Raw genomic sequence first — 22,847 nt, 5'->3', positions numbered from 1 at the left:
GAATTTTGAATTTCACTATTATTTTTTGAAATGACGGTTTTAATTGACGTCGTTTGAAATTTGATAGTTTGTGTGGGAAATTGGGCCAAAGCCCAAAATTTCGCTGAATGAGTTAGGGAGCGCCTCATTGAGACGTGAGCAGAGCTGCGAAGGAAGGGAGCTTCCCTATTTTTCTGTAAAAAGACGCGAGAATGGGAAGCTCCCCATTCATCACTCCGTCTTCCTCACAAACACGCGACAAACCAGAAAAATCGCCATTGTTGGGTCTCTCGTTTGCTTGAGTTCGCGCCATTGTCATCATGTCATCTCAAGGTATGTAAATCCTCTTGAATCCATTTGTATTTGTTCGCCTTTTGTTGATTGATTTTGGGCGAAATTTTATACCCTCAAAATTGGTTTGGGCGTTTTCGATTGAGCCACTTTCGAGTGAAATTGATGATTGCATTAGGTTAGAAACCTGTATAGCAGTATAGGGGTACTTTTAGTTTGCAATTTGGTCCCCGTTCCCGCTCCCTATGCTCGAAAAACGTGAATGAGGCGAGGAAGCCGTCTCATTTCACAATGTCAAGTTTGTTTGCTTGAGTTGTGTGCCCCACTAGGTTGTATTGTAGTCGGGGTAGACCGTGTTTGCCACTTTGAACCTTTGTCGGGGTATCGTGGGCAAAATTGGAATTTTTGCCTTTTGCGTGATCATATGTCTGACAAAATAAGCATCTGTTTGAGCTCAAATTGAGTCAGTTTGCTTTGAAATGGACCTGATTGGTAGTTTAGGTCGCTTTGAGACGCGATAAAATCACGTTGCTTTGTCGTGGTCGTATTTTAAAATTTTGACCTGTTTGTGCTCGAATTGAGGCAAAACTGCCTTTTTTGAGCTGTGGGAAATACCCCGTTGTGTTGGGAACACTTTTCGGTTATTGGCGGCCCTTGTGTGGGTCTCGAGGTGCCGTTTTTGTTGTTGTTGTTGTTTTTTGACTCGTCTTTTGCTTGAAAAGAAGGGCGAGTCGTTTTTTGTGCGGTTTTTGTGGATTGTTTTGTTTGGTTGGGTTCGGGCGGGATTGCCCTTGTTTTGTTTTGCAGGTTTTTTTCGGATTTGTCCGTTTTGTGCCGTCGTAATGCCGAAATTTCGGCTGACGTTCTTTGATTGCAGGGGAGCGTTCGGGACCTGCTGGGTCCATTGCTGAGACTTTGGAGGATCTGTTTGGGACTGGGCCGGTTAGTACTCCGACTAGTGCAACTGAGGGGATGGTAGAGGACGCTTCCGAGGAGGAGGGGCCCACCGAGGAGGTTGTTATGGCTAAGGGAGCCGTTGAGGTTCGTGAGGGGCCCGTTGTTGGGGCTGTTGGTGCTGAGGGAGCCACTGGGGCTCGGGAGGAGCTTGTTGTCGAGGCTGCTCGTGTTGAGAGAGCTAAGACAAGGTCTGAGGCTGGTACCTCCGGGAGGAGGGTTGTTAGGAGGAGGAGTCCTCGGCCGACCAGACGGGAGTTGCAGAACGTCGTTAGGGTCGTTGAGAGGCCTTCTTCTCGCCGTGTGGTGTCTCCTGGGCAGAAGAGACTGAGAGTGGAGACAGTTGAGGATGACGCTCACGTCGCGGGTTGGGAGGCTAGACGGGTTACATCTCCGCGGGGGCTGAACCTGCGGGCGGCGCCTGCCTGGGACGAGGGTTTTGACAGTATCTAGTTGTTGCTTCGGCTAGACAGGCACATCTCTTACCGTGCGCACGAGGGCATGGTAAACTGTGCCATTTGGTTGAATCTTTGTCATTTTTGACATTTCGGACCTGAATAGGTGTTCTAACGTTGTTTTTTTTTTTTTTCAGGAGATTGGAACCATGAGGACTTTCTCAGGCTTCTCCCCTTGTCTGGGTTTCTACGACGTTCTCTGACCCGGTACGAGGGCGTTGATAGAGAGGTCGGCTTTGGGGCCGCTGGTGGCTGCTTGGCGGGATATTCACAAGGCTTCGATTAGGTCGAACCTGTGTCTTATCCGGGCCATGTTGGACCGTTACTGGGACACGACGTCGTTGTTCAGCATGGAGTTTGGGGAGGTCGGTGTTTGTATGATAGATGTATGTACTAGATCCTGTTTGTATGGTTAGTCGTTTGTATCAAATGTGTGTCGATGTATTTTGCGTGAGGCGGTTTGTATATATGTGTTTTTGGATTGTGGTTTATTTGTGATTTTTGGCTTTTTTTATGTTGTGTTTCGAAGAAGCGATGTCGGCTGTTAATTCCCCTTTGCTTCGCACTAGTTCCGGCATCGTTAGTGTAGAAAACAGGCAACAGGTAGCATATACGCATAAACGTAAAAACGTAAAAAGCATTTGTTTCAAAACAAAATTAACCACGATGACTCAAAGTTAAAATTGAAATTTGAAATGATATTTTGAAAATTCCGCGACAAGTCGTCACGTTTGGACTTCTCAAAAAGAATTGATTTGAAAACTGAGCAAATAACTGGTGTCTTGAATTAAATTGCATCGAAATTTGTTGAAATTGATATGTAACTCGAAAAAATCAAAATTCCGCGAGTGTATTTGGCTTGATTTTTTTGTGAGATCAAGACTCGGATTCCCATGAGATGAGTCATAAGCAAACTTAGCGTTCATTAAGTTGACTCGAGCGAAAAGCTCAGATAGGACAGACATGTCATGGGCAGTCAGAGGTGACACAGCAGAGGAGGTGGCCCCTGGTACAAGCTCCAGGTTGTCACCTTCCATGGGAGTGGGGACGACCCTAGTTGACTCGGCCTCTGAAGCAGCCACAAGTTTGTGATAAAACAGTGGGATGGGGACCCTGACTGGGGCATCAGGGGTGCTAGGAGCTAAGACAGACTCAGACTCCGACTCAGACTCAAATTCCTCTTCACTTCCCTCTTTGGGGCCTTCTCCAGTTGTAATCTTGAGAATGCGGCCTTGACAATCGGTCCACTTGACAGTTTTCCTCCAGCCCTGGAGAGTCTTCCCTGGGTCAATATCAGAGATTAAGGTTGTAACACCCCGTATTTTATTACCCCGTATTTTATTAAGTTGGATAAAATTCGGGGTGTTACAAAGGCGGTGGGGTCAAACTGGTTGTCCTTTAGGGCAATGTTGATGATGTCCTCATAGCCGAGGTGCTTGATGTTATCTTCTCCGAAGAGGAGAGTGATAGCTTGTCCTTCGAGGCATGGGGTCGACTCAGACTTGGTTGATGCAGCTTCGGTGTTGTCGGGGATGAAGTAGCAGTCTTGGAAGACTTCTACACCCGGGTGCCTAACCTTAGTCACAGAGTCATAGATCGGCTCAAGAAAGCCGTGGTAGAGTTCGGACTCTCCCTCTGGGACGATGTATCCATTAAGGGTCAAATGATAGGGACTGAGGATAACTCCGTGCTTCGTGCGCTTCCGTATTAGGAGGTCCATCTCTTGGATGTCTTCATCGGTAGGCTCGTAGCCTAGCCCAAAGGGGATGTTGCGGACCTTAGCCTGTTTCAATTGAGGTAAGGTGTTCTTCAGTGGATTGAGGGGTAAACCTGATACGGTTGTTTCTGTACCAAAAATACATACCTAAATATACTAACAGAAGCTAGTGATAAGTAGGGTCGATCTCCACAGGGAGGCAAGGTATCTATCTGAAAGTCCGTCTATCTAAGTCACAAATGGGGGTTTTGTAATTGATTTTCTAAACTACTAAAGGTTTAAGGGAAAGAAAAATAGGAAAAGAGAAATAAGGCAGAAAAATAGTAGACAAGTGATCAGATAAAAGAGGTATGTCAGGATTTTGGTTCACCATGGTAGTCTATCGACTCAGCTGCAAATGGCCTAGACAATCTATTGTGAGAAGGATACAGGAAAGGTCCTTCCGGTCCACTTTCTATCCTAGATTTCCGCTAACATAACTTCCGTCCTCATTAGGATAGTCTACTGTTCATAGCAGGTTTGTTCATTCCAATCTTCCGATCCAGGAACGAAATTAACCAGATTAATGTAATTTAGAAGCATGCATTCAACTAAATTGGTGTACAGTTATATTGCTATGGGGACAGATTCTCACAAGTAAACCATCTAGTCTATTCGCTACATCGTCGCAATCCTACCATTGATTCCCTAGACCTAACATAAGAGAAATTAGCTACTCATATTACTAATATTGTCAATATTAATAACAGTGAATGAACTAATTGAAAGCATGATGAAATAACAATAAAATTGCATAAATGAAATTAGGGCAGAAATTAGTGATAAGAGAAACAAGGGATTATTGCAATTAATAACAAGATTAAGATTAATAAAGAAAAGAGGAATTACAATCACAAGAATTCCGGTGTAAAGAACAACCCAACTCCGAGCAAAGAAATCCAAGAGCAAAATTACAGTAGAAAGTTTAAGGGAAAGATTAAGAGAGTAAAGTGTATTAAGAGATGTCCTAAAAGGTAAAAGAAGAAGTGTCCATTAACCTAGTTACGACTCCCTTATATAGGGAAGTGAAAATTAACAAAACTAAACCTATCACGGGATAAAAATCTCGAGTATAATAGCTAAATACTCGATCGAGGACTTTTATATCACTCGATCGAGCAAATCCAAGCTAAACCTCTTGATCGAGTACTTTAGGTACTCGATCGAACACTTAGAATCACCTGAAAATATGTTGCAGAACTCGAGATATGACTCTTCAAAGTAGGCACTAGTAATTTAAAGTTCTTCCTTTGCTCGCCTAGCTAACTTGCTTCTTTGCGCAGCTCAAAATAGTAGTCTTAAGGCTTCGACTCAACTAATATCCTAAATGCATGCATAAGGACAGGTATTAAGCTTGATTATGCTCCTATTTGGTTCATTCCTGCAAATAAGACAAGAGAAACCAAAGTAAACAATTCGGGGGACATTTGTAGCTAAACACTACACAAAATGCATAGAAATGCGTGCAAATAAAGTACGAAATACCTATATAAAATGCACGCATCAAATCTCCCCAAACCAAACATTTGCTTGTCCTTAAGCAAATTAAATGCAAACTAATGGAACGGAAATGAAAACTCAGAGCTAGCTATAACCTGTCTACTTGAACCAAATTAATGCAATCAAAAATTAACAATCATAGCTACAGTAGTCAATACGCAAACGAGTTATAAGATGTCCATAAACAAGGCTGACCTATCAACCTTGCAAGACCAACAAAATCGGACTCTCACGTGGTCACTCTTCTTTCATGAAGCAAAGGGTGAATAATTATGTGTAAGAGGGAAAGAGAATACAGTCACTCATCTAAACTGCGACCTACATAACATGCATGCAACAAAAATGATAGACGATTCAAGTACTACGCATACACTCCAACCAACAATGTCCGTCACAGCCGAGGGCTTACAAATAGTATGGGAAAGTGAGGTTTAGGTGAGAAAAGGCAAAATAATTTATGGAAATCTGAAGGTAAAGCGTCAAGCTAGTTCCTAAACAAGGCCATATAAGACCATCCGAATCTCAACTGACTGTAAAATAAAGTACAAGTGCCCTTCATTGGCACTCAACTCACTGTCCAAATACACTATCTCCTCAAAAAAAATGTATAAATAAGAACAAGGAGTAGACCGTCACAAGATAAAAGTAAACATAGACGGTCTCTTAATCAAACCAGCTCAATATTTTCAACTTTTCTTACTCTGCTTGTCACTGCATTACGTATGATTTCATTTTTTTCAATTTTGTTTTGCTTTTTTTTTTTTCTTCACACGTTTTCTCTTTTCTTCTTTTTCATGTCTTTTTTTTTCATTTTTTTTTCATTTTTCATCCTTCCTCCTTTTTCACCAAGTCCAAACAAAAAAAACGAGCCAAACTCGCAACATGGATCAAAATACCACAACAGTCACACTAAACTAGCTTGACAAGGCAGGCTATTTATGGATGTAGGTAATGGGTCAAAAAGGCTAAATTTGGCTTAAGTGGAGCTAGATGGGTGAAAAATGTAAGAAAAGGAAATTTGCAAGCACCTCCTTGCATGTGACACCGACCACAAACCCGAATGTATGCATTTGACAAGAAATCGAATGTCATAAATGTGGAAAATTGATAAACATGCTATGCAAGGAGTACTACTCACAATCCTACATGAAACTGGTCATAAACGACACCAGTTTATTAAGCTCTAGATCCTTAGAATTTATAAAGTAGGTTGCCAATTTATCAGGTCAAGTCTACACAGTCAGCTAAATTTGAACAAAAACGCGTAGATATGCGCAAGACTCAACGAATAACTATCAATTAGATCCAAGGCTTAAGTAAAAATGACAAGTTAAAGTGCAATATCATCAGGGAAATCTACCGTTCCGACTCAACCTATATGCAAAATGAAACTTGAATATTTTTTTGATTTTAATAAAAAATTTTAATTTTTATGAGATTTTTGATTTTATTAAAAATAAACAACAATGCATACAGAAATTAAACGTGATAACAGAAATGCAATAAAAACGTAAATGCAGACACAGATATGGATGCATAACCTCCCCAAACTAAACCGTACCATTCTCTCATTGTACCCAAAAATAGGGAAAGGAAATACAAACTAAAAAGGAGAGAGTGGAGATGTGGAAAACTCACAAGAATACGCGAAGTAAGGACCTCCCCAAACCAGCCAGCAACATGGGAGGTCACAAACAACTTCACAGTGGCGTCACAGGAAGTGAATCAAAGCAGAAGTACTAGATCGAAAGGACACAATGATCGATTGAGTGAAATGGGCGTCTAAGCAGTTCGATCGACGAAACAGGGCTCTCGATCGAAAGACCTTCTTTTGCAGGCACTCGATCGAGGAGAAGATATGTTCGATCGAGTGAAATCAGCAACAAAAAGGGTACGATCGAGTATAAAAAACACTCGATCGAGCCATCCACGTTAGATTCCTGCAAAGATGCAATAAACAGCCCGCGAAACTAACAAAACAAGCTAAATGTTCCAGTCTATGGTTTAAAAACCAATTATTACACACGCAACAAAAACTTAAAAGCAAATCAACTAAAAATTTAAACTCCGGGTTGCCTCCCGGACAACGCTAGTTTCAGACAAGTCCCAGCTCAACCATCTTTTCTTCATCCAACCATTTCAATTAAGCCCAGTCAAAACAGCTCAAAGCACGCAGCAGCCGATCAAATAATTGTGCATGTGCTACACAAAACTGTAAGTAGCACCATAAAATAGCAATAACATAGGAAATTAAAATGAAATAGCATTTAAGTCTAACAAATTTCCTATGACAGCTCCTAAAAACATCCAAAAAATTATTCCCCCCTCCAGCTAAGGGCGGAATATAGAAGCTCAAATTAACCGCGAGTGGAAAATAGGAGAGCGCATGAGCATTTGACTCAAAAATAACGCGAGTATAATCCAGAGGCACTGACGGGTTAGTATTGTGAGGTGGAGGAATCTGGTCTGATAAAGGAGAAGGTGGGTATTCATCCCAAATGCAAGGGACGGTAAAGTCAATTGGGTCAATTGGTTCCTCAATAATAGGTTCATCCATAGTATCGTCATAACTATCCCATTTAACCTCAAGACTGTCAAAACTTTTCTCCTCACTCTCCTTATAGCTAGACTCGTCAATAGGGAAGTTCTCAAAGACACATTCCCAGTCGTCCTCACTGTCTGTGCAAGAATCATAGAGGGGTTCTAAATTATCCTTATAAAAGGGATTATCAACCACGCTAATGGTCTCCTCTATTTCTCCGTCAGTATTTCCTAAAACGGTTTCTAAGGTCTCACCCACCCCCTCATCTGAGTCAACATGAAGAGAGAAATTGGGTTTAAGAGTTTCAGTAGCAAACCATTCAAAAAATTCTAATACCTCTTTTACGGGGATTCCTTCGAAATCCCACTTACCATTGCCTCGAGGTATGCTCGTGTAGGGGCATTAATTCCCCGGATGATAGATTGGCACATTTGGAGTCCTGAAAGCATTCATCGTCTTGGTTCGAGCCACTCCTCCCACCTGCCTATATAAGAACCAAAACTTTCGTTCTCTCTCTGCGGAAAGTCAAGAACGAGAGACATGAGAATGGTCTCAAGGAACCGAGGTTCCTTGAGACAAGAAATAGACTAAATAAAAACAGATAAAACTACGCTGCCTCCCCGGCAACGGCGCCAAAATTTGATACGGTCGTTTCTGTACCAAAAATAAATACCTAAATATACTAACAGAAGCTAGTGATAAGTAGGGTCGATCTCCACAGGGAGGCAAGGTATCTATCTGAAAGTCCGTCTATCTAAGTCACAAATGGGGGTTTTGTAATTGATTTTCTAAACTACTAAAGATTTAAGGGAAAGAGAAATAGGGAAAGAGCAATAAGGCAGAAAAATAGTAGACAAGTGATCAGATAAAAGAGCTATGTTAAGATTTCGGTTCACCATGGTAGTCTATCGACTCAGCTGCAAATAGCCTAGACAATCTACTGTGAGAAGGATACAGGAAAGGTCCTTCCGATCCACTTTCTATCCTAGATTTCCGCTAACTTAACTTCCGTCCTCATTAGGGTAGTCTACTGTTCATAGCAGGTCTGTTCATTCCAATCTTCCGATCCAGGAACGAAATTAACCAGATTAATGTAATTTAGAAGCATGCATTCAACTAAATTGGTGTACAGTTATATTGCTATGGGGACAGATTCTCACATGTAAACCATCTAGTCTATTCGCTACATCGCCGCAATCCTACCATGGATTCCCTAGTCCTAACATAAGAGAAATTAGCTACTCATATTACTAATGTTCTCAATATTAATAACAGTGAATGAACTAATTGAAAGCATGATGAAATAACAATAAAATTGCATAAATGAAATTAGGGCAGAAATTAATGATAAGAGAAACAAGGGATTAAAGCAATTAATAACAAGATTAAGATTAATAAAGAGAAGAGGGATTACAATCACAAGAATTCCGGCGTAAAGAAAAACCCAAATCCGAGCAAAGAAATCCAAGAGCAAAGTTACAGTAGAATGTTTAAGGGAAAGATTAAGAGAGTAAAGTGTATTAAGAGAAGTCTTAAAAGGTAAAAGAAGAAGTGTCCATTAACCTAGTTACGACTCCCTTATATAGGGAAGTGAAAATTAACAAAACTAAACCTATCACGAGATAAAAATCCCGAGTATAATAGCTAAATACTCGATCGAGGACTTTTATATCACTCGATCGAGCAATTCTAAGCTAAAACCTCTCGATCGAGTACTTTAGGTACTCGATCGAACACTTATTAAATAGGCACTACTCGATCGAGTAGGAAAAGGAGTCGATCGAACACAATTGTACTCGATCGAGTACTTTTCAGCGCACAATTCCTACTTCGCGCACTGAAGTTCAAACGGCTGCCATTTCTTCGTCACTTGGTCAAACAGGGAGTTTACGGTGGCGTTGGAAAGCTAAGAGGACTGGATTTCATATCCAATTAGAATCACCTGAAAATATGTTGTAGAACTCGAGATATGACTCTTCAAAGTAGGCACTAGTAATTTAAAGTTCTTCTTTTGCTCGCCTAGCTAACTTACTTCTTTGCGCATCTCAAAATAGTAGTCTTAAGGCTTCGACTCAACTAATCTCCTAAATGCATGCATAAGGACAGGTATTAAGCTTGATTATGCTCCTATTTGGTTCATTCCTGCAAATAAGACAAGAGAAACCAAAGTAGACAAGTCGGGGGACATTTGTAGCTAAACACTACACAAAATGCATAGAAATGCGTGCAAATGAAGTACGAAATACCTATATAAAATGCACGCCTCAAAACCCGGGAAATAACCCTGGCGCATTAGAATGCGGTTGACTGTGAGGTTGGCAAACGGGTCACAATGAAAGGGTGTTGAGTCATCGGTTAGGGCATTCACGGCTTGGAATCCCCACATTGCACTGTCGTCCTCCTCAATGGCGTGGGAGGCTATTCCCTTTTTCATGACGGTTTTGATCGGGGAAGCGGGAATTGTGATAGTCTTCCCGTTGAAAGGGACCCTGATTTTCTGATAAAGGGTTGAGGTAACTGCTTTGACGGCGTGAATCCAGGGGCGTCCCAGATGCATGTTGAAGGAGGCGTCGATATCGGCTACCTGAAAACTGGTTTGCCTTTCCAGAGGTCCGGTTGCAACGGTTAGGGGGATAAGCCTCGCAACCTTATGACGAGTGTCATCATAAGTGCGTACTCCTTTATTGGTTGGGACCAAATCAGTTTTCTTGATACCCAGTTTGTGAGCTGTTTTGAGGGGAATGACATTAACCGCAGATCCGTCATCCACAAGAACCGTAGGCACATTCTTTTTTAGGCACTGCACGGTGATGTATAGGGCCAGGATATGGTTGGCTCTGAAGGGAGGGATATCCTCATCAGAGAAGATGACCGGGTTGTTCAGGTCGGGGACATCCCTTGTCATGTGTGCCACCACTTCTTCAGGGGAGAAGGTAGAGGGCACAGTCAGTTTTCCCAAGGCTTGCAGTAGAGCTTGCCGATGCTCGAAAGATGTAGCGATCAGTTGCCAAATTAAGATTTCGGCTTTTGCTTTTTGAAGCTGTTTGACGATCGAATTCTCGGGAACCTTTGGTTGAGTGTCCACATCTGGGACAACTTGGTCATTCGTTGCTGGAACGGCTGTTGAATTGTTCGGATTTTGATAGGGACGTCCAGACCGGGTAAGATGACCGATCTCTTTTGCCTGTTTCTCTTTTCCCGGGATCACATAAACGTCCTAAGCGTCATCTCTCCAGATACCATTGACTTCGGGATCTCGAGGGTACCTTGGGAGGGTATTTCTTGGTGGGCAGTTTTTGTGAGAGAAGTTTTTGTGAGGGTAATTTTTATGAGGGTGATTATTGTGAGGGTGATTATTGTGGGGTGCGTGCCAGAATGGTTGCGGGAGCAATCCTTCCTAGTGAGGGTAGTTTTGGGTACTTGGGGGACCCACCCTTGGGCGCGGTGTTGGAGGATTGAAAATCAATCGTCGGTAGGCATCGTCAAGTCGAGTAATCCATTCGGAGAGACTGGCTATAGCCTCCTCAACCTGTTGGAACATGGCAAGCATGGTTGCGGTGCTGAATACGAATACCCCGTCCGAGGCATCCTTCTCCAAGGCATTCACCTCATGATCAATTGGTAAGATGACGTGTGAGCAATCCAAGGTTGGCTCGTCATAGGAGATAACATGGATTCCCAAAGGGTTTGTCTTGTTATTTGGTTTAGGTGGTGGAGGTAAAGGTAATTCCCCTTTCTCGATCATGTCCTGAATGATGTGTTTGAGCTTAAAACATGTTTCCGTGTCATGACCTTTCCCTTGGTGGTACTGGCAGTAGGCATTAGGGTTCCAGAAACGGGATTTATTAGCATTAGACGGATCCGGAGTGGGTCCGATCGGTCGTAATTTCCCTTGGTCCATAAGCCCGTTTAGGGTGCTTGCATAAGTTGACCCTAGGTTGGTGAACACTCTTTGAGGGCCCTCAGCTCTTTTTGCGGTTGGCTCGAGGAGGTTGACCTCGTCAATTTTGTTCGTTTGGCCATAGGGGCGAGATCCGGTTGATGTAGATCCCCGGTAGCCTCTGCCATTGGTTTTGGCTAGGACACCCTTTCGGAGGTCGTCTTCAATGCGGGTTCCAAGGATTTGTAGATCCTGGAATGTCTTGATGTTTTGGTATCTCAGTAAGTTGGCATATACCGGGCGGAGGTTGTTGACAAATTTCTACACCAAAGTTGACTCGCTTGGCTTGCTAACAACCTGAGTGCTTACTCTCCTCCAACGGGTTAGGAATTCCGTGAATCCCTCCTTATCATTTTGAGTCAGGAACTCAAGAGTGCGGGTGTTGGCTTGAATCTCGACATTATCGGCATATTGCTTAGCAAATTCAACTGCAACCTCATCCCATGTATTGAGGTTCTTTGGGTCAAGGGAGTAGTACCATTGGCGAGGGATCGATTCCAGGGATGATGGAAAAATCCAGGTGAAGATTTCTTGTTTGACCCCTTTTATGGCCATGTAGTCGTTGAAGGCTCGAATGTGATTGAGTGGGTCCTCCACTCCCTTGAATTTGGGCACATCGGTCAAGGTAAAGTTGTCAGGTAGTTGATCCCCAACGGGTTCGAATCTCCGATTGTTCTCAAGGTGGATGTTGTTACCCCGGGCTAGGAGTTGTTCTTCCAAGAGTTTGAGCCTATTCTCAGTTTCAGTCAAAGGCGGAGTGTTGTGTTCTCGAGTTTCCTTTTTTTCCAGGGTGTCGATACGGGTCTCGACACGGTCCAGGGTGACTTTAAGAGCAGTGAGTAGGCTGGCTAGCTGAGCAGTTGTAACATCTTTGTTGTCATTGTTGTTGATGGACGAAGTTGAAGACGGGGCCATGGTTCTGAGGCAGAAAAACGGCTCACATTACAATTCAATCCGACATGGTTCAAAGACTAAACGCAGACAACACAAAGGACAAAACAAAGATCAGACTTAACAAGACGAGGATGACCGTGTGTGGTACCTCGGTGTTGACTCGTTTTATGACGTGACGGTGTCAACTGAACTTTGACTTGCGTCCAATGTAGTGGCGTGACGCCGTTGGACGAGTCTCGTGGTGAGACGACTCATAAGTAAAGACCCATAAGTATGTTTGCTTCGACTCGATAGACACGTGGCGGAATTGAATGGTGGACCGAAGAATAGGGATCTCCGCAAGTCGGTCGGTTGAAAGGTTGTCTTAAGTTTGTTTGCAAAAGATGGTTTGAGTTTGAGTCGGCTCAGAAAACAATGTATTGTTTCCAGAGGCAGTTTTTGAAATTCAAAATTATATGTTTTGGAGATAGAGTTTTGAAATGTTTGAAAAGGTGTCGGGGATGGTGTATGGTCCTCGGGGTCTCGAAAATGTCTCGAGAAAAGGGTGTGTGCTTTTCTCGAGTTTTGAAAAGCCATTGTCGGCGCGAGATCGGTTAAAGTCCGTGTCTTGACGCGGCGATTATAACGGCGTAAAAAGGTGTTTTGAAATGGTTGTAGAAAACCGAGTTTGAAAATCGTCATTACGACGGCCTAGAAAGGCGTGTTGATATGGTTATAGAAAACCGGGTTTGAAAATCGTCATTACGACGGCCTAGAAAAGCATGTTGAAATGGTTATAGAAAACCGTGTTTAAAAATCGTTATTACGACGGCCTAAAAAGGCGTGTTGAAATGGTTATAGAAAACCGGGTTTGAAAATCGACATTACGACGGCCTAGAAAGGCGTGTTGAAATGGTTATAGAAAACCGGGTTTGAAAATTGTCATTACGACGGCCTAGAAAGCCGTGTTAAAATGGTCATAGAAAACTGGGTTTGAAAATAGTCATTACGACGGCCTAAAAAGGCGTGTTGAATTGGTTATAGAAAACCGGGTTTGAAAATCGTCATTACGACGGCCTAAAAAGGCGTGTTGTTTGAAATGCAACGGTCTGCGACAGACCGAGGTTTGAAATGGCCATTATAACGGCGCAAAAAGGTGTTTTTGAAAATGACACGGAAGGACTTATGATCACATAACACATAAGCACTCGCAGTTTCATTATATTATGCATAATGCTGACACGGGTTTTGGCTTAAAAGGTGGGTTACACACCAAGCAATCAAACCCCGATTTTCGAGAGGAATACCAATCCAAACAAAATGTGTAAGGAGGGTGCCCTAGCCTCGTGCTCGAAGGTGATGAAAGCTCTTTGACGAAACAGAAATATGTATCGTCAACGGTATGCTTGACTCAATCAAGATTCAAAACGCGGGGATGAGAAAACTCACGCTGACGGGACGAGCCAATTGGTTGAAAAGGGTTAAGTTATGGGCCCGGACAAGGAACCCGACCGTGACCGTAATATCAATTAATGCATTTCAACCAAGACCTCGTTCGAGTCTCACCATCTAGGGATCACAAAGACACAAGTGTCCTAATTTTCCCAAGCGGAGTCGCCAATCTGTGGACGTAGCCACCTGCACGGCAAACCAATCTGTGGACATGCAGCGGTCTTTTTGAAAGCCACGCTCGGCGGCGTAAGAATGCTTTCGACCGGATCGTTTTAGATCGGTCGGTTTCGTCTCGGCAAGGGTCTCGAAATGATGAAAGATATGTTCGGAGTCGCCACCAAGCATTTGTGGGATGCTTGGAACCCGTTCGAATCCACTTTATACCTCGGTCAAACGAAGCACAAAGCAGGGTTTGACATAGGTACTAAAGATAAGGAATCATCCCTCTTTAGCATCCTATCTCTAGAATAACTCTCGTACGCCTTGGATAAGGTCGTCCACTATCCATAGTTTCTGAGTGAGAGGTGAAGGTACGTATTGGGAAGCCCTTTAATCAGACACCCAATCCCGCCCGCGGTAGCGGCCTCTACTGATCGTTCTTGGTTGGTTAAATGCAAAAATTGATAAAACGGTTTAAATGCATGAATGTGCATCCAAAAGTTTAACCTAACATGTGAGCTTTTTATGTCGGTTTGTTTAATCCAAGTATCAAGTATAAGATGTCGAGTTGGATTTAATGTTGATTTGCATGCTAGACGGAAATTAAACATCCATTTACCGAATTAGGTTTATGGTGCATAACGTGATCCATTTGTCTTAGTAAGGCGTTTTGCAAATATGATGTTGAATGGGCAGATTCGTCATCTGATCCGTCCTGTATTCGGGTTAACCGAAGTCGGGATCGTCCTGGACAAATGCTGGAAGGGGAACAGACCCTGCATCAGACTGCGAAAAGAGGCGCGAGCCTGCGGGCGATGCAAGGGGGTCTCCCCTGGTTTGAAAATAGAAAAATGAGAGGCCTCTTTAGGCGCGGGTTAGTAAATGATGGAAGACGCATTCTGACCATTGAAAGGGTTTGTAAAACGTATTGAGAAATGGGTATTTAGGCCCGTCTTTATTTGAAAAGACCGTTTAGGCCACTTTTGTGTTGATTTGAAGAACGAGACTTGAATAATCGTCATTGTTTTGACAATATTTGATGTCGGGTTCGGTTTTGCATACTTGACTTGAATAGTTTTGAAAATAATTATGAACTAATTGTTTTAATTTCATTTATTTGTAATTAGTCAATATTCATCATCGTACTCGGGTTAAAATCAGACATGGTATGTAGAACCAAGGATGACTTTGTGTTGATGACTAATACATTTGTTTTGAAAATGGAAAGAAATGAGAAAGGCTTTAAAATACACTTCAAAATGTAAAGAAATGAAATAAAAGGTTGTAAAATACCTTTTATAATGTAATTAACCAAATATTATCACCGAAACAAGGATTAAACCGTCATGGTATTAGGAACAAAGGGTGAAAAATGTTTTATGGTTAAAAACTTGTCATAAAAAAATGAAAGATTTGAAAATACTTGAAATGGTAAAAACCGATTACAAATATGAAATAAAAATAAAGGAGATGAAGAGACCAAACACGGTTTGGATTAAAGGTTGGGCAGGCTGCTTTAGGCGCGAGCCTGTTTGCTACGTAAGTAGCCTCTGCCTCAACCAAAAAGCCGGTTTTGGCTCATTCTTCCCATCTTTTGAACCATGTTATGCACGATTTAGCATGTTATATTCATGAAACAAATGAAAACATGATAAAAGAAGATTTTTACACTCTCATACTTACATGCTAGGCTTGTGGCGAGAAATCGACGTAAGTGTATCAACTTGTTTGGTCGGAACACTCGGTTTAAAACCGTTTTAGTAAGTAAAAGAGTGTTTTGTTAAGTTTAGTGATGGTGTAGTGGTCGAGATGGTCGGTCAAGTGATTTAATGCACGATGAAGGTACCAAACAATGTGTAAGGCTTGTGTTTACGATCGGTAGGTCGTAAACACGTGTCGGATTGTGACTTGAGAAGTCGAGTCTAGAATTTTAAGGGAGAAATGAGGGGGCGGACACTCGCGTAACTCTCAAATGGTGGCATTTGAGGGGTATTTATAGGAAAATTGGTGGTTGTGTATGTTTTGAGCGACGTGGCCGCATGGGCTGCTCAAAGAGGCGCGAGCCACGTCGCACGTCTTCGAGGTGTCTTGTCACTATCACACGAGGAAGTCATGAGTTGTTCTATCCTAGGATTTGGAAGAACTTGATTTGTACTTGACCATGTATGATTCCGGGAAATCTTAACATGGAAGCATTTGAATGGTTTGCTTTTTGTGTTTGACTCGGTTTGACTCATTGTTGGAGTCGGGATTTGAATTTTGAGTCGATGTTTGGTCCGGTGTCGGTTTTGACTCTAATTAGTGTCATTGCGACCCCGTCGTCATGCATTAAACACTCTAGGTACTTTTGTAAAGTTTTGAAATGTTTTATTTTCGAAATCGTTTTAAGTTTTCCGACGTAAAGTTGTACACAAACTGTCGATCAAACGCTGTGATTCCTAAGCATGTTGTAGTCCGATAATCATCGGGTGTTTGTTGGAGACTCAACAGATAGTGGGTATCTACAATCTTCATACCTATCCCTATTCTATTCTGCTTCAGGGATTTGTCTTTGGAGTAGAATTCGTAGAGACGGGATTTCCAGCTCTATTGGTTGTACGGCTTCCATACCATATGTTAAATAGAAAGGAGAGGCCCTACTGGGGCTCCTGACTGAGGTTCGATATCCCCATAATGCGAAGGGTATCTTGCTAGGCCAGTTACGATAGTTGTCGATCATTTTCTTGAGGATCATGACAACATTTTTATTTGCTGCTTCCACCGCACCATTAGTCTAAGGTCGATAGGGTGAAGAGTGATGATGCTTAATTTTATACTTGGCCATTAACTGTTCAGTTTCAGCTTGAAAATGGAACCCGTTGTCACTGATTATCTCATGTGGACACCCATATGGATAGATGATATTGGCTTGTATGAACTTAGCCACATGTTTGGACGTTAGAGCGCTATAGAACACTGCTTCTACCCATTTTGTGAAGTAATCGATGGCCACCAAAATGTAACAATGACCTCCCAGACCAGCTCGAGTGATTTTACTGATAATGTCGACTCCCCAAGTAGAAAATGACCAAGGAGATGTCATCGTGTATAGTAGAGATGGTGGGACATGTTGCACATTCCCTAAGATCGGGCAACTGTGGCAATGTCTTATGTATTTGATGCAATCTATTTCCATTGTCGTCCAGTAGTAGCCTAGACTCATGATTTTCTTTGCCATCATGGGTCCACTCATATGAGGACCGTATTCTCCATCATGGACTTCTTTCATAACTTTCTTTGCTTTTGAATGATCAAGACAAAGCAAAAAGACGCCTTGTGGCGTTGTGAGATCCCTGAAAAAATCTCCTTTTTCGAAATAAGTAATTAATATGGAGTCGCCAGTAGGTTTTATAAAAAAACATACAAAAACAATTTTAACGGAAAAGGCCCCTTTTGATCCCTGGAATGGGGACTGATCCGTCACTCCGGTCTAAACCAAAGATTGCGGATTCGGGGGTAAAGGTATGGTCAGGGAAGGTGTTAGGCACCCGGACCGCCCATCAAACTGACGGCCTCTACTATTTATTTATAATATTATATATTTGACAAAATTTATCAAAAGAATAGGAAAAACGATACAAATTATACACAAAGAGAAAAAACTATGTTAGTCAATATAATAAATAGAGAAAATAAATAAAAGACAATAAAAGAATTAGATAAAAAGAAAGAGTAAAGAAAAACTTATTTGAATCTGGTACCCTCAGGCCTATGTGGATGTTGACTATTAATGAATTTCGACTTTGTCGTAAATTAACGGCTCTTATGCGCTTATATGGAACTGGGACAATTTATTTGTGGAGTTTGATTTGAAACTGGGATTATATATTTGAGACGGAGGATGAGACTAGAGAATTATGGTATTGAATTTGAACTCGTATATTTTCGTGTGGCTTCTTGTATGTTGTCCTCATGGAATTATTTCTGTCCGGCCTCTCTTTTTGCTGATTGTTAGCTTCTTTTATAGTTTAATTCCCATATGATAATTTGATCTCTTATACACTTTGAATCATAGTCAAAGAGAACTCCTTTCTGTTTTGATAAGCAAATACGCGTATAATCTCTTGGCTCTTTTTTTTTCATATTGTATTTGACATATACTAGTATTTATTGTTGACTTACGGGCATAATCTCCAACTCATGGTAGGTTGAAAATATTTCAAAGACCGGGACTCCTATTTCTCTTACTCTGATAGGAAATATCAAAATATATTAACATTACCGGATTCCAAATGGGCTTAGAAGCATGAATATTTCTTCTCCATTTTATATTGGTGTTGGGCCAATAATACGTCACTTGGTTTATTTTCCGCAAGTATAATTCATTCCCGGATTTTGTCAATGGTTAATATTATGAAATGGATTAAGGTGGAGCAAATGGGAGTATAGGATTTCTAGCAATTTTGAGTCACTTTGAGTAATTTATGGGAAATAAGCGTAAAGAGCCGTAAATTATAACATTGTCAATTTTCATTTAGTCATTTAATTTGAGCCTCATCATCGGGTACCCGTAAGGCTAGGTAGACATTTTGAGGTGTCTACATGCGTTCTCTTCACTACGCCAAATAAGACATCTAATAACGGTCAAATAATGCAGTTATCGTTATTAAATAGAAACACGGAACCGTTATTGCAACGACTGTTGTTAAATATATACCACGGTTGTATGACCGTTATATAACATCAATAACGGATCTATAATACCGTTATCACTACTCAAGAACCATTATAAAACTGTTGTTAATTATGTTTATGGCAACGGGTATACTTTTAAGAAACCGTTATTAGATATTAATAACTGTTTCAAACCCGCTGTCCTAGTTTACTATTGACAACGGTTTAGTGGTTCCAAAATCGTTGTTAAATAATATCTATGGTAACGGTTTATTTCGTTATCTTATTTAATTAAATGTCAATATTTAACAACGGTTTTATTGCGTGATAAACCGTTGTTATATTTAGCAATTGATGAATGTTTGACAACGGTTATTCTTAAATAAACCGTTGTTAAAATTTTGAAGTCGACAACGGTTATCGTTCGTTGTCTTATATTTTTGGCGGTTTGAATGGGGAGGGAAAAGATGTCAACGGTTTTTTTATCTAAATAAAACCGTTGTCAAATAATTGTTTGCAACGGGTTATTTTTAACCGTTTTCGTTATTATTTTTTTTTTTTTAAATTTAGCTTGTTCTAGCAGCTGCTGGAATGCTATTTTTCAGCTGCTGCTGAAAATAGCATTCCAGCAGCTGTACACTGCAAAAATTCAATCCTACATCAAAATATTACACCCCGTGATCAATTAAACCCAGTTTCAAAACAGTACAAACAGGATGATAAAAAGCCAAAACACAACTTCCTCAAAAAAACAAAAGAAGCCAATACACAATGGCTCTATATATATATACACACACACACACGTACATAAAGCATGAGCAAACTATTGAGACTCCGTTGATGAAACAACATAACTGGCCCACATATTTCTCATCCGATTGATGTCCTCTGGCGAATATTCTGGGGCTTTGTTGAGTATTAGTGGAAAATACAATTCAAAAAATATATAATCAAAATAGATATACTACATGGAAGTATACAGAATTGAACTCAATTTACATCTGAAATAGTTTTTAAATCACACTAACCCGTATCGGAATGGAAGAAAATTTTCCGTCGATAACCTTCCACATGGAGTGACAAACGTAAAAGGCGCATTGTTTGTCGTCTGGTGTTCTAGGAGACTATTATATTAATCACACACAAATCAGCTGAATTAGATAATCAACCTCTCGCATAAACATTAATTAAATGGTACGAGTAATTATTAAGAATACACTTACTATTGGCATGATAAAATTAAGATCAGTGTTGCTTTCATATTTCCCAAATGGACATAATCTTTTTTTTGCTTCAAAAACACTAATTCATAAATATACACACATTCCATTATTATTTGCATATATATGGCTCATGTCATACAATAACAAATGACATTATTGAAGGTTGTAAACTTACTCAGTTATCATCCTTACACAACTGTCAGAGGTTTGCCTTCGCGAGAGTCAATCCAGTACACTATTTTTGTGTCCACTTGGATTGCCAGTAGCACCCAATTCTTCCTATTCATTTTGAGACATTGAACTGTTAGTTCATTTACACACATTTACGCATGTTAATAATAAATTTATAGAAGCATGATTGATTACAATAATCATGTACTATACATACATATTCTCAATGTAGGGGGCAAGCCATAGTTTTTTGGACGACATCAACCGACGAGCGATACTATTGATTTGTTCTTCGTATGAAATTCTGTTAACATAGAACGCCTTAGGACTCAAGAATCCGTAGGCGTGACTAGGGACCTTCCACTCAGCGAACTGATTATTGAGGTACCTATTACGCCACATGGAACGAAGATTGTTATTGTAATTGATAATTTTAACAAACATCATTATTCGTAAATGAAAATGACTTAATAGTTATATTAATAAAATTTACTTCATCCAAATCAAAATGTGAACAACATCTAATTTGTCAAGGTCGACAAATTCCATCGATTAACCGGGTCCAAGATGGCTATATCAGCTGCGCCCATAACTTCCTTTTCAATGCTAATCATGACTACATCACCTGTAGGTGACCACTTTACAGCCAGGTTGTGTAAAGCCTTCAGCGAAGGAGTTTTCATCTTTTTCTTATATTCACACGATTCATAATAAGAATCATAAGCAGGCTTGCCTGCAACAACTTTCGTTAACGTAGTAGTAATTGCGTTAGCTGCCATCATGGCTTTGCTTAAGTTCTGCAAATGTAAATATTAAATTAGTTACGATATGTTAATATTTGTACCCTAATATATTTAAAAAACAAGTGACCCCCTCAGTAGAGATTAACGTCTGCATATAGGTACCTCGGAGATGACAACATTTATGAGTTTGTCAGGCCATTGCACATAAGAGTTTAGGGCTTCTTTCAAATAAGTGACCCCCTCAGTAGGAAATGGTACTTGTACTTCCCCATACTCGTCTTTATATAATTGGGACGCTTCCAAATTGCTACAATTGTGACGAAGGGTAATACCATGAACCTTAACTTGCTGAAGCCGGTCGTAATTGAACACGTATCCCCTTACAACAACAACTTTCTGTTTCCCCTGTAAATAGGACAGACGACAACCCACCTTGCAATCGCCCTTCACGTCAGCTTTAATTAATTAGTACACATACATTCACTACCTTTAATAAATTTTCTAAGTAAAAAATGTGTATGATATGAATAATTATAAACTAGCAGCTATTACCTTTTTCGGTGTTGAGAAGAACATCTGATCATCAACTACCTCCACTTCATCCTGTGTCACGGCCTTCCTGACATCCTCTTCCTCTTGAACTGCCTGATATCGATCCTCGGCTCCCACTTCAGTCTCCTTTCCCATTTCCTTCTCCCTTGTCATGTCATCCTCGGCTTTCTTCTGTACATTAACACCTGTCCATATAACACAAACTGATTTTCCAAATCATATTACACACTGTATATAAGACAAATATTATTACCTCTTTTTCCTCCTCCTCCTCCTCCTCATTCTCCTTCTTCTCCTCCTCCTCCTCCTCCTCCTCCTTCTCCTCCTCCCTCTACTCCTCATCCTCCTCCTCCTCCTGCTCCTCCTTCTCCTCTTCACCTGCTTCCTTTATGACCTCTTGAACCATATCCCTCTCTTTTTCTGATGGATTTTCCCCAGTTTCCAACATTCTCATCATCAACCTGGCTATTTTATGTAGTTGTGTAGTAGAAATTAATGTCAGCATATATAGTTGTAAATTAATTACGTTGGTTCAAATACAGTATTTATAGATTACCTTCTTAGAAGCATCACCACGTCGAGTAGTTTTCCCAAAATACTTAGTGATACCAACATGCGTTCCTACCCCTCTCACACGACCTGGATGCTCTGCTTTACCGATTGCCCTAGCAAGAATGTCATCACGTCCTTCAGGCTTCCATTTTCCTTCCTCTACCTCCTTCTCACAGATCTTCTACATACACATAAAACCATTAAGCAACACACAATTATATAACTCCGACTACCAGTGGTAGGAGTGACATATTTATTCAAACTTACAATTTTCTCTTTGATGTCCTTATCATATTCAGTTTCCGTCTTTCCATTTTTAGGAGTGTGACCTTCCACCGAACCGCCGTGATGACTGAATTTTCCAAGCTTTGCCTACAATTCATTCATCACATTGATATCCTCTCAAAATATGTATGATTACGATGAACATATATAACATCCGACTATAACACCTAATAGTCTAATACTATAAGAATTTTGTAGTACTTACAAGTTTCTTCTTAATCAATCTATAACCACCTCGAGAGCCGTAAAAGACGGTCTTTTTCTTTGAAATGTTCACCTTGTTCCTCTCACTCATAGCCTTCATCAAATAAATTGTATCAAGAAACGTAAGCATGACCAAACACTAAACTAATTATACTTCTTTAGTTATTATTATTATTAAGTTACCTTAAACTTGCAGACTGCCTATAAGTGATATAGCTATCCAAATGGTCCTGACTGACATACGGATACTTTTTTTTTGGTGGGTTCTTGTTCATCTCCCCGGTTTCCTTGTTGAACAAGTGGTTCTCAGCCAACTTTAACTTCCAAGATCTGAGGGCTTCCCCTGTCTTTTATTTTAGGTACGTATCATACATTTCGGGGACAACGTAAGCTAACTACATATATGATGAGCATAGTTGGTACAAGTGTTTCGGCTAATACACATATCAAGTAGTAACTTAATTTCAGCTAAAACATTTATTATTGTATATACATACCTTTATTCTGTTTATTAGCATGGTGTTCCGTATTTGACTCAGTTCACGGATACGCGGCGTACCGAG

The 22,847-nt window shown here is 40.7% G+C and overlaps 1 protein-coding gene across 1 annotated transcript in view; it reads left to right on the top strand.

Moving 5' to 3' along the window:
• The first annotated feature begins 299 nt into the window (after positions 1 to 299).
• LOC141648482 (uncharacterized) overlaps positions 300 to 22,847 on the top strand; it is an 80,926-nt gene continuing 58,378 nt past the window's right edge. The window contains exons 1-2 of the mRNA XM_074457181.1: positions 300 to 312; positions 1,148 to 1,669. Of these exons, the coding sequence (XP_074313282.1) occupies positions 300 to 312; positions 1,148 to 1,669 (535 nt within the window). The remainder of the gene's footprint in view (positions 313 to 1,147; positions 1,670 to 22,847) is intronic.

The sequence above is a fragment of the Silene latifolia genome, chromosome 1, assembly GCF_048544455.1.
Source record: "Silene latifolia isolate original U9 population chromosome 1, ASM4854445v1, whole genome shotgun sequence".
Taxonomy (NCBI): domain Eukaryota; kingdom Viridiplantae; phylum Streptophyta; class Magnoliopsida; order Caryophyllales; family Caryophyllaceae; genus Silene; species Silene latifolia.
Note: the sequence above shows the minus strand (reverse complement) of the source record. Positions and strands in the feature narration are given on the sequence as shown.